The sequence below is a fragment of the Pseudonaja textilis genome, chromosome 1, assembly GCF_049901715.1.
Source record: "Pseudonaja textilis isolate UNSWEBS1 chromosome 1, rPseTex1.2, whole genome shotgun sequence".
Lineage (NCBI taxonomy): Eukaryota > Metazoa > Chordata > Lepidosauria > Squamata > Elapidae > Pseudonaja > Pseudonaja textilis.
The window spans coordinates 119,969,206-119,981,552 of NC_141990.1; the positions used below are offsets into that span (position 1 = coordinate 119,969,206).

Consider the following 12,347-nt stretch of genomic DNA (forward strand, 5'->3'; position numbering starts at 1 on the left):
ATAGGATCACTATAATTAAAATCAAAATTATTAAAGTATAACACTTAACATCTTAGTAGATATTGTCTTTTGCACATATAGGCTTGGCAACACAGGAGTGTGTAAGTAAAGCTATTTATTTTATTTAATATCTGTTTTATTTTCCCCTTAGAAGAGAACAGAGCAAATTACAAGAGAAGAGGTAAGCCATATATCATACAATGACAATAAAAGCTGCAATGCTTAAAAGTAATAACTGCAAGCATTAAAAATAAAGTTGAGTTCCTTTTAGAAAAGCAGAAAAGCAGAAAAGCAAAGTAGATAAGCAAACTTACAAGTAGACCAGATAAGCAAACTTACAAGTAGACCAGTTAAGCAAACAGTCGTGTCTTTGTCTTTAGTTATTTTTTAAAATTTTAGCTAAATGTTTTTTGAATGAGAGTTCCATAATTAATGCACTATTCCTGAGAAGACCTCATTCCTGGCCATCACATTTCAGCCATCCCCATTGAGGGATCCCAGGGCATCCCCAGTTGAATTCAATTCACAAGCTGGATAGTATTGGGGAAGAAGTCTTTTAAGCATGTGGGCCCAGTAGCTCAAAGGGCCCAGTTTGAGATATTAACATTAGTTTTTAATAGAAGTAGTGTGATATTTGATCATTAGTATGATGCTTTCAGGACTGGGTGTTTGTTGGATCCGTTTAGCTGCACTGTACAATACTCAAACCTATCCTTCCTTCCTTCCTTCCTTCCTTCCTTCCTTCCTTCCTTCCTTCCTTCCTTCCTTCCTTCCTTTCTTTCTTTCTTTCTTTCTTTCTTTCTTTCTTTCTTTCTTTCTTTCTTTCTGTCTTCCTTCCTTCCTTCCTTCCTTCCTTCCTTCCTTCCTTCCTTCCTTCCTTCCTTCCTTCCTTCCTTCCTTTCCTTTCCTTTCCTTTCCTTTCCTTTCTCTTTCTTTCCTATCTGTCTGTCTGTCTGTCCATCTATCCATTCATCGATCTAATCTTCCTATCTTCCTGTCTTCCTATATGTGCATTTATTCCTATGTATGGGTTTTTGTACACACACACCTTCCTATATAGTTATTAGGGCCCATATAGTGCCTCTATGCACCATTTTGATCTCTTTTTCACTTTAAAATTTTATTGCACTTTTTATTATTTAGCATTTTAAAACCTGAGCCTTGGGCGCTGTCAGAAACCTGCTGTCATAGAATGGTTGAATTATTGGTGCTCAATAGTCAGGCTGGGCAAAGTTCAGCATTAAAGCTGTCTCGCAATGCACGAGAAGTATCATGATATTGTGGGGGAAGATTTACTGAGTGTACAAACTCATGATTTTTGTTTTTAAATCGTAAGTAAAGGAGAAAAGAAGAGAGAGTTAGGGGATGTTCTCAAATATGTATCTCCAGAGTCAGTTTTTTTTTTTTAAAAAAATCAGGTGATCTATGTCAAAGCCAGCCGCCTCATATCAGCAGTAACAGGATATATTTATGATGATTATTTTACACCTTGCGTTCTATACTGTCAGTGAAATCTGAGTCCTCTGCAGTCAGTTCATAACAATTTGGGATTTTTACAGATATTTTGTCAGTAGAAAAAGTCATTTGAAAAAAGTCAGTCAAATTTGAAGGATCTACTCAAATGCAGGCCAAGGCGGAAAGCTAGAATATGAATATGCAGCAGGGAATAAAGTTGAGAGGTTTTTAAAAAATATTTGCTTTGATCATGTATTCTCGCTGCACTACACTCTTACAAATTTATGCCTCCTTGCACAGCTCGGTTCTTATGTTAATTATTACTTTCCAACACATATCGCATTGGTCCTTAAGCACAGCCTAGTTTGCTTTGGTCAAAATAAGAGTGGTTTTCTTTCAAAGGAAATTACTTGCCAAATGAAAGGAGTTGCTGAATCTAGGTAGTAAGTAGGGCTGTACTCCAACATGGTGAGACTTGGAGCAGAGTAATTTTAAGCTTCATTGAGGCAGAAGAAAACTCTAATTTCTGTTGTACACTGCTCAAAATTGTTCAGGAAATGTGGTCTCTTGGTTAAAAAAAAAAGAATAAAGTAAAGGTTGACATTTATTCTCTTAAAGGTTTCTGGGGTGAAAGATAGTGCGGAATATTGTATTCAATGATTGATAATTGTTCTTCAAGTAAGAGTAAGCATTGAACTCCAGCTGCCATCTCCCAACCCAGATTCTTGGTGGTAGAATGGATGGAAATTATTTTTTTTTTATAGTTAATAATTGAGTCTCTACTTCTCATAGAAGTAGATAACTTAATTATAACAGTGAAAATAATGCTGGTGTTGAAGATGACAAAAATGAACCGCTTTGCTTTTTCTCAACTTTATATTGTACACTAGTTATGCCTGGATAGGGAGGCTCTCTGCTCACTTGCTCCTGGTGTCCACCTGCCTAGAGACGACAATAGAGTATAACATGTTCCATCAATTCAATTATGGGCCCGGTCTTTCTTCACAGGGGATTGGGGGGGGGAGGTATCTTTCTTCAGTAATGGAGGTTGGAAGGGCATTGAATTTGCCTAAAGAAAGGGCCTTTCTGAATTTTGGAAATCTTTATTGGTTATTTTAATCAGCTTGTTTCTTGTTAATTTATTCAGAGCTTTTGAACATTTGGTTGAGAATACCTTGTTAGAACTCATGATCCCTGGTTTCTAGCCTAGTGCCTTATCCACCAGATCATTATTGGCTTTCCATAGTGAGATCTTTAGATTGATTCTTCAAACTGAGCTCTTGAAGGAAGGGTAGTTTATAAGGAAATAAATGAAGAAAGAAAGAAAGAAAGAAAGAAAGAAAGAAAGAAAGAAAGAAAGAAAGAAAGAAAGAAAGAAAGAAAGAAAAAGAAAGAAAGAAAGAAAGAAAGAAAGAAAGAAAGAAAGAATGGTGTATGGCAATTCCTTGCTATTTTGTGTGACTTAATTTTGCTGAATGTGTACAACCAGTATACAATTTCTTGAAAGAATTTTTTTTTTTAAATGGTGCCTGGCTCAATCTCACCAATGGATAGAAAATGATTTTAAATCCTAGTGTTTTACCTGAAAATTGAATAGCCATGCAAGCACAAATATTGTGCTATAAAGTAGATTTCACAAATGGAAAAGTATTTGTACTGGTGTTATAAGATAGAGTAATATAAAATATTATTGATTCAAAAAGAAGTAATTGTAACTGTCTTAAGATCATGTTTAAACTTCATTCAGGATATTGCTTTGTAAGATGCAAGCAACTGATGAAAAGCATTAAGCAAAACCACTTCGTGACAAACAGTAGTTCAAACACAATATAGCAGACAGTTAGTATCCATATATAGAAGCACATTCACTCTACCATAAGAATATTTATAGAAGAAAATTGAAATCCAATTGTCAACTGTAGACCTTTTTCCTAAACCACTAATGGAGTAGATTTTACAGATCAAGTAACTGGGAGGAAAGATAGAAGCGTTTCCATCCACAATAGCTCTGGTCAAGATCACACTTTACCATAACCTTACTAAAAAATAGAAAACGGAACACAGTTGTGTTACCTAGAGTGTTGTTTAATCCCTCCCATTCCATTCTGCAGGTGGGCCTAGATCCGTGATAGCGAACCTATGGCATGCATGCCAGAAGTGGCATGCAGAGCCATTTCTGCTGGCACGCGAGCTGTCACTCAGAACAGATCCACTGAGCATGCGCACACGCCTCCTGCCAGCCAGCTGATTGCCAGGTATCTGCTGTGCATACCAGCTGATTGTCGGGTATCTGCCGTATATGTGCCAAAGTGGATGGCATGCACAGGAAGGTCATGCACACATGTGCAGAGGCACACATGATGTGGGGGATGCATGCACATGCACAGGGGGTGGGGGGTCATGCATGTATTGTATTATGGGTGCAGACACGCATGTGCGCATGCACGCCACAACCAAAAGGTTAGGCATCACTGGCCTAGATCTTAAATGCTCCATTTAAGAATCATCTAATGCTAGTCCTAATGAATTCTAGAAAACCTTAAAAGATGACACCAGATTTAGAAGCATCTACAGACAGAGAGAAATGTGTTTGCTTCCACATCTTAAAGCACAGTCTACAAGTTAATCTCCATGTTTTTCTGAATTTGCTGCTGAGATTCAAATGGATCCCTCCCTTGGTCTTTACATTTAATATTTGAATTTAAATTATGTTTAATGTTTGTTTATATTTTTTTAAAATATTTGGCATGACTTTACACTGAATCAAGTTCCAGTTCAGTCAATAATCCAAGCAGCTCTTCAGAAGAGATCAAGGTGAATGCTTTGGCTGAAAGGTTAAAAAACCCAGATATGGACATCAGACAAAAACTGTGTACAAAAATATCTCTTCTGTATCCTACAACTCCCAGAATCAGTCTTCAGCATCTTCAGGGAGAGATGAGGGAGAAAAAATAACTTGTTTGAAACCAAGGAGAGCTATTGTCAGTCAGGGTTGAAAATAGGATGAGAAGGACCTATAGTCTGATTTAGGATAAACTGCTTCTGATGTTCCTGCAGAGACTCAGTTGCCAGATGCAGATATTAAACCTACCTGACCTTTCATCTGCCCTGAACAAGCCACAACACTTCAATTTATATCTTGTTTAGCCAAAGCAGTCCTTCCTAGGTTTCTAGGAAGCCTTTGGCTTGTGATTAACTGACCTTTTCCCTGGATAAAATTGATAAAATATTCACCCAAAAACCATATTCTCTATTGTTCCATTAATTACGCTTCCCATCTTGATAGATTAAAACAAAAAACAAAAACAAAATGAGGTCACCTGACATTTAGGGCTCTAAATGCAAATTTATACTGAAAAACCTGTCCTCAATGCATCTGATAGGCGAGAAAATAAGCATGTGATTCCTTTTTCGTGGGTATTAGCAAGGGGAAATATCTGATTTTAAAACCACAACCTTTGATGGGCGGTTCAAAAATGTGAAAAACAAAGTAAGAGAAACAAATTTGCATTGAGAACCACCAACACGGTCTTGGGATTCTTAGATGTTCAGTTTAAATGCACAAGGACTCAAAACAGCAGAAGACAAATATAATGTGCGTTATTAAGTTTTATTTAATAATGTAATGTGTTTCTAAATGGAATAATGAAATCAGCAACACATGTGATAATACATTATCATAGAAATTATTCAGAAGCAGTCATCAAAGTGTCTGCTCAGTAGCAGACCCAGCAGTTGGTTAGAAGAATCATCCAGAGAAGCTTCTTGGATCCCACAGAGGCATCCCAGTATAGTGTGTGATATGCAATTAATATAAATTGGTTCTGTTTGTCTCGGTTTTCCAGTTGCATTGAGAATTTCAGTGTATTTTTAATGACCATATTATTCTAATTGCATGCATATAGGTTTTTATTCCGAGTATGTTCAAAATAAATAGTGACTTAAATATCCCATTCCAAATTGACAGGCGGGAGTGGGTGAGTCTCATGACCTGAGAAACAGCCATTAATAATTTGTTCATTCCTCTAATCATAAATATGTTATCTCCCTAGAAATTCCCTGCTTCAAGGGATTCAGTCCATGAAGAGTTGAGGAAGAACAGTTGTCCTAGATCTTTATGAGGCCATCAGACTCAACTAGCAGTATGTCTTCAATCCCACTGTGATTGAGAGATTCACTTTGATTCTTTATGACTGGATGAGCTAGACAGTAAAGCAGAAGTGAACAAAAATATTGGGGATATTGCGAAATTCATTGTTTATGAATTCTGGAATAATTTGAATTTCTTCATATTCCCCAAATTGATGTATGGATTTTCTATTAAGTTTCCTTGTGCAATGGTTCATAAATATTCTAGCACAGTTAAACTAAAACCAAAATCTAAGATGTATAACGGTGTCTACTTCAAAAGGCGATGTTAGCTTTAAAAGTTCATATTTGGAGAAAAAGTCTCCAGAAACGAACATTTTAAGGAACTTCAAAACTACATATTTACTGCATTTAGCATATTATAATATAAACTGTATTTTTCTTGATTCAGTGCAGAAATGGAACAGAATGAATTTAGCAATCAATACAATTGAAGCAGACTGATCCATCGGTCCCTTGAAAATGCTACTATAGTCTTTAATGTTAAATTGTTTTCCCTGTGGTGCTTTGATTTAAGCTTGCAAATTCCTTAAACCAGAAGCTGGAATCCTGATATCTTGAAGATATTTTAAATTATAAGTCTGCAAACTAATTATTATATTAGTGCAACAAATTTTGCATGAGATTCCTTTATAAACTTAATTGGTACATGCTTCCACTGCTGCTTTGTGAATATTCACAAGTTAGCATATGAGTTATAATCTCTATTCCATGTTGCCTCATTTCAAAACTGGAGATAAACAACATCTAACTCATTATTACTAGCCTCTGCCTTTTGTTTTTATCTTTTCAGCCCCAGCATGCCAAATTGCATCCAACGTCAATTTAACAGTGAGATGGGAGCTCTATAAATTTAATAACAAATATTCAGGTCTCTCATTTATGTATTTTTCATAGGCAAACACAGTGCAGCTAATACAAAGAAAAGGCCAGCAAGTACAACAAGTTCTTATTGGAAGGAATCCATTCTGTCCTCAAGAACCAAATCATCAGAGCAGGCTGTGTGATTCAGCTTCAAAAACAATGAAACTAAAGTCATTTGTTGTCACAATAGTACTTCTCCTTCAAATTTTCACGGTAGGCGGGCAAAAAATTTGTAACAGATCCTTGATGTCTGAATGGAAAACCCAGCCAACAGTACATACAGTGAAATGGTCACTGAGCCAAGACATCTGCTCCAGCTTTTTCACAGAATGTTGGCATATTGATTCGTACCATGGAAGCGGTACTTCAGGCAACGTGCCTCTGAGATTACCACAGATTTGTCCTCTGCAGCTTCAGCTGGGGGATCTGCTTTTTGTTTCATCAGAGCCATCTTTTCAGTCTTATGGCATGAACCTGGCAAATGTTTCCTTGGAAGGATTTGTTCAATGCCCTCAACCAAATGATGTCCATCTGCACCAGCTTCTTTTTGACCATGGTTTAAGTGAGATGCATCAAATTGTTCCCAAGTGGCTTGGCGTTGGAACACATTACTTTGCAGAGGTCCCAATACAAGGACCTCTTTTATGTCATTTTGGGCTTCGATTGAATGTGACAGTGAAGCCACATGCTTGTCAGAAGTATTCAAACTCAACGTTTTGCTCTGGTCATGGCAAATGTTTAAGTCATATCTGGGATGAAGCCTATCATTGCCATTGCAGTCATCCCTATTCTGGACAGTACTGCCAAGAAATTGATAAGTGTTCCAGTAAACCTTGCCACAACCATGGCACCTGCATTAGCAGAAAGAGCCAAAGAGAAGATGTTGAAGATTCTTATGAATGCATCTGCCTCCACTCATTTACAGGTAAGATTATGCAAATTTCTGAAAATTGTAGTGTGCTGCTTCTGGCCATGTGTTTTGAATTTACTTTTCTATTGTGCAGAAGCAAAATGTGTTGTTACTGTTCTGTTGTTGTTTTTTGTACAAATCTCATTGTTGTTCCTATTGCCTTCTTTGCTATCTATGGTTCCCAGCTTGCATACACCCTTGCAATGTCTAGTGTATGTTGATTACACCATTTGGCTTTGTGTAGATCTTAAACAAACTTGGTGTAGATCTTTGAGTAGATCTTTCCAAAGCACCCAAAGGCCAGAGAAGGAATAATGGATGGAAACTGAACAAGGAGTGATTCAACCTGGAAATAAGGAGAAATTTTCTGACAGTGAGAGCAATCAACTGATGGAACAGAAGTTGCCTTCAGAAGTTGTGGGAGCTTCATCACTGGAAGCTTTCAAGAAGAGACTGGACTGCCATCTGTCAGAAATGGTGTAGGGTCTCCTGCTTGGGTGGAGGGATTGGACTAATGACCTATAAGCAGTGGTGGGATTCAGCCAGTTTGCACCAGTTCGGGAGAACCAGTTGTTAAGTTTCTGAGCAGTTTGGTGAACTGGTTGTTGGAAGAAATAATTAGGGCAGAGAACCGGTTGTTAAATTATTTGAATCCCACCACTGCCTATAAGGTCCCTTCCCACTCTGTTAATCTGTTAAAAACAAACAAGCAAACAAACAAAAGACTGGATCAAAATCATGGCATATGAGAACAGGTATTCAGCCCCTTGACCTAAGACATACCTGTGGAGAATGGACATCTCCTGCCACAACCACCATCAACAATGTTCTTCCAACATGAATGAAAACACAGAAAGGCTGTTCTGATTTTGATCATGATACAGAAATAGTTTAGAGTCCTGCCCTCATTCTAGCACACAGCTCTGCCTTTTCTCATTCCAGCTGCTGGTTAAATGGAAATCAGTTAGATGAGAAAGATCTTTTTCAGCTCGGTCCCTACTAGGCTTACAATCGGAAGCTACCTCTTAAAAAATGCAATACTAGATTGTCTTTAAGAATGAACTGACAATATGTAGTAGACAGCATGGATCCCCTCGGCATCTACTTTAAATGCCCAGATCATAAAAATTGCCAGTTTTATCACAAAGGTCAAAAAAAGCATTGAACATATAAAGAATCAAGCACAGCGTGAGCTTTTGAACAGTAGCATTATAGGTAAAGCCCAAACAAACAACATGAAATAATCTGTTTTGATTAAAATGTTAGGATAAATTCTATATTTGTAGCTCACAGGTGTGAGTGAGAGAATAATGGCTCTCATAGTGTTAATTTAAAAGAAAATGGAAAAAATGCTCAAGTGTGAATAACCGTACAAGCAAAAATTCAAATGACAAGCATAATTATATGGTATTTTGTCCCATATGCTGGAAAAGCACAAGCAATTTGTAATTGGTAATTTCCACTAAGCAGCATGTTTAAGCAGAATTCATCCTGAAACTGTCTTTTCAGGCAGCTGTTAAATCATGTTGAAAAGCAAATATTAGAATATGTCTTTTTATTCAAATATTGGAACATTGATTTTCCCCTGAAATTTGACCATATGCAGCTCATCTTACGTATATGAGTTTAGCGAGACTGCCTTGGGGGGAATTGTGACTAGGATTATATCTTCATTTGCACTAAACATTTAGATATAAATATGTAAGAACTATCTCTTTGGTGCAACATATTTAAATCAGCATCCTGCCAACTACAGGTCTTTGGAGCTTCACAAACTACATATTGTATCAAGATCCATTCTTTCTTTTGCCCAGCATTTGGCAATTGGAAGTTCCTTTCACTTGTATAGTTAGCAGTGAAATCCACCTTCCTTCCTTCCTTCCTTCCTCCCTCCCTCCCCCTTTTTTTTGCTTTACATGTTTCCATTCCTGGGACAATAACATGATTCCTCTTCCCACAATGCCCTTGGTGCTATCTGTATTTCCTACACATATGTTTTATGATCACACCTGCCCATTTTGGAACCATAGTGTTAGCATCATATACAATCCATTGCTTCATGCTAATAATATTAAAATAATAATTTAAACACCATGGAAACAACAGCAATAATATTGCTTTGGATTAATACGCAAGCGAAACATTTATAGTACACTTTATGCGTGCTAATTTTAATTCTTGTATTTTCATCTTCCTTTTTTGTTAAGGCTCCATTCTTTTGGAAAGTTTAGATTACACTTTTTTTTCTGTCTTGTTTTATAAAGAAGAAACTGTTCAGAAATAATTGGGCAGTGTCAGCGACATAGTTGTGGCAACGGTAGGTGTAGCAATGTTTCTCCAAATACTTTTAGATGCCTGTGTGATAAAACCGCTACAGATAAGAAATGAATCTATTGTACACAATGATGTGCCAACTAGGGAATGCATATATTATGCTCCTTTTGAAACACAGTTATGTCTTTTCTCTGGGCTGACATTAGCCAGTGAGTTATGAGTCAAGAATGTATGCTTTACAAGTTCCATAGAGGCGTCTTTCTACTTTACTCTTCCACATGGTCTTCCAGAATGTACATTAAATCAGTTCAAATCCATGTGACTTCAGTTATTCATCAGGCAATAAATTAATTTAATTCCATTGAGTTGTCATTCTAAGGTGACCAATTTTGCATTCACTCCATTTTTTTATTATCTACATATAATGTGTTTTGCTCTATATGTCATATAATAAACCCAGTGTTCTCAATTCAGCACCTACATACATATATCTCCTTTAGTGTCAACAAATAGAAGATAGTATTTGTAGCTCAGGATTGAACTATGGCAGGGCTGTCAAACTCGCATCCCATGAGCCAGATACATCACGCATTGGTCATGTCCATGCCCAGTTTAGCAAAGGGAGAAAAATCACAATACATCACGTGATGCCACCATGACAATACAAGTTTGACACCCCTGAACTATGGGGTCCTTGTTGGTCACCCACAAAAGTGATATTTGAGTTAAAATCTTAATTACTTTTCAAGACCATGACTGAAATGATGCTAACTGGGTTTATTTATTATGATTTGCTGTTCTTAATTTTCTGCATGTCTTCTATATGATATTAAGCAATAAGTCATGATTCAGAAAGTCTTGCTGAAACCAGACAAATCTTCATTATCATTTATGTGTAACATGAACATGAACTTTTATGATAGTCATGTTAGCTTTGATAGTGATCACAGAAGAGACATACATTTTTATCACACCACACTTTCAAAGTTAATAGGAAACAATGTGAACCCATTTTTCCTCATTTGCACATACTTTTAATTGATACTTATGTGACTTGCGCCATCAGGATATTTAAAATGTAATTCTGTGTGACTTGATGTCTTAATATTTATCAACAATTACTCCACCTTGCACAATTTTAAAAAAAAAATAAATGGTACATAAATGGAAATTACTAGGAAATCTCAGGTCTGAAAACTGAATTAAAGACAAACACACATAGAAAACCCCCAGAAGAAAGGAATGGCAAATCATTTTTGTACAGTTGTCAAGAACATGGGAATGTGGTCAGAAATAGTTGAGTTTGATTTGAAGGAGACTTTGTTTTTAGTTATATATTTATCATTATATTTATTCTTTGCCAATCTCCGTATTAAAAAACCTCAGGTTGACTATTAGCAATAATTCTTAAAAGTATAAGATGTGATCATAATGATAGGATCACTATAATTAAAATCAAATTATTAAAGTATAACAGTTAACATCTTAGTAGATATTGTCTTTTGCACATATAGGCTTGGCAACACAGGAGTGTGTAAGTAAAGCTATTTATTTTATTTAATATCTGTTTTATTTTCCCCTTAGAAGAGAGTAGAGCAAATTACAAGAGAAGAGGTAAGCCATATATCATACAATGACAATAAAAGCTGCAATGCTTAAAAAGTAATAACTGCAAGCATTAAAAATAAAGTTGAGTTCCTTTTAGAAAAGCAGAAAAGCAAAGTAGATAAGCAAACTTACAAGTAGACCAGTTAAGCAAATAGTCGTGTTTTTGTCTTTAGTTATTTTTTAAAATTTTAGCTAAATGTTTTTTGAATGAGAGTTCCATAATTAATGCACTATTCCTGAGAAGACCTCATTCCTGGCCATCACATTTCAGCCATCCCCATTGAGGGATCCCAGGGCATCCCCAGTTGAATTCAATTCACAAGCTGGATAGTATTGGGGAAGAAGTCTTTTAAGCATGTGGGCCCAGTAGCTCAAAGGGCCCAGTTTGAGATATTAACATTAGTTTTTAATAGAAGTAGTGTGATATTTGATCATTAGTATGATGCTTTCAGGACTGGGTGTTTGGTGGATCCGTTTAGCTGCACTGTACAATACTCAAACCTTTCTTTCTTTCTTTCTTTCTTTCTTTCTTTCTTTCTTTCTTTCTTTCTTTCTTTCTTTCTTTCTTTCTTTTTCTTTCTTTCTTTCTTTCTTTCCTTCCTTCCTTCCTTCCTTCCTTCCTTCCTTCCTTCCTTCCTTCCTTCCTTCCTTCCTTCCTTCCTTTCCCATCTGTCTGTCTGTCTGTCCATCTATCCATTCATCTATCTAATCTTCCTATCTTCCTGTCTTCCTATATGTGCATTTATTCCTATGTATGAGTTTGTGTACACACATACACAGACCTTCCTATATAGTTATTAGGGCCCATATAGTGCCTCTATGCACCATTTTGATCTCTTTTTCACTTTAAAATTTTATTGCACTTTTTATTATTTAGCATTTTAAAACCTGAGCCTTGGGCTCTGTCAGAAACCTGCTGTCATATAATGGTTGAATTATTGGTGCTCAATAGTCAGGCTGGGCAAAGTTCAGCGTTAAAGCTGTCTCACACTGCATGAGAAGTATCATGATAAGTTTGACACCCCTGAACTATGGGGTCCTTGTTGGTCTCTGAGCCCGGTGATATTATTGCAGACATTTCATTAGC

The 12,347-nt window shown here is 36.5% G+C and overlaps 1 protein-coding gene across 1 annotated transcript in view; it reads left to right on the forward strand.

The window, feature by feature from the left end:
• Window positions 1-12,347, forward strand: part of LOC113455276 (protein eyes shut homolog) — a 214,301-nt gene that overhangs the window by 73,183 nt on the left and 128,771 nt on the right. The window contains exon 2 of the mRNA XM_087915874.1: window positions 6,502-7,393. Coding sequence (XP_087772000.1) covers window positions 6,502-7,393 — 892 coding nt within the window. The remainder of the gene's footprint in view (window positions 1-6,501; window positions 7,394-12,347) is intronic.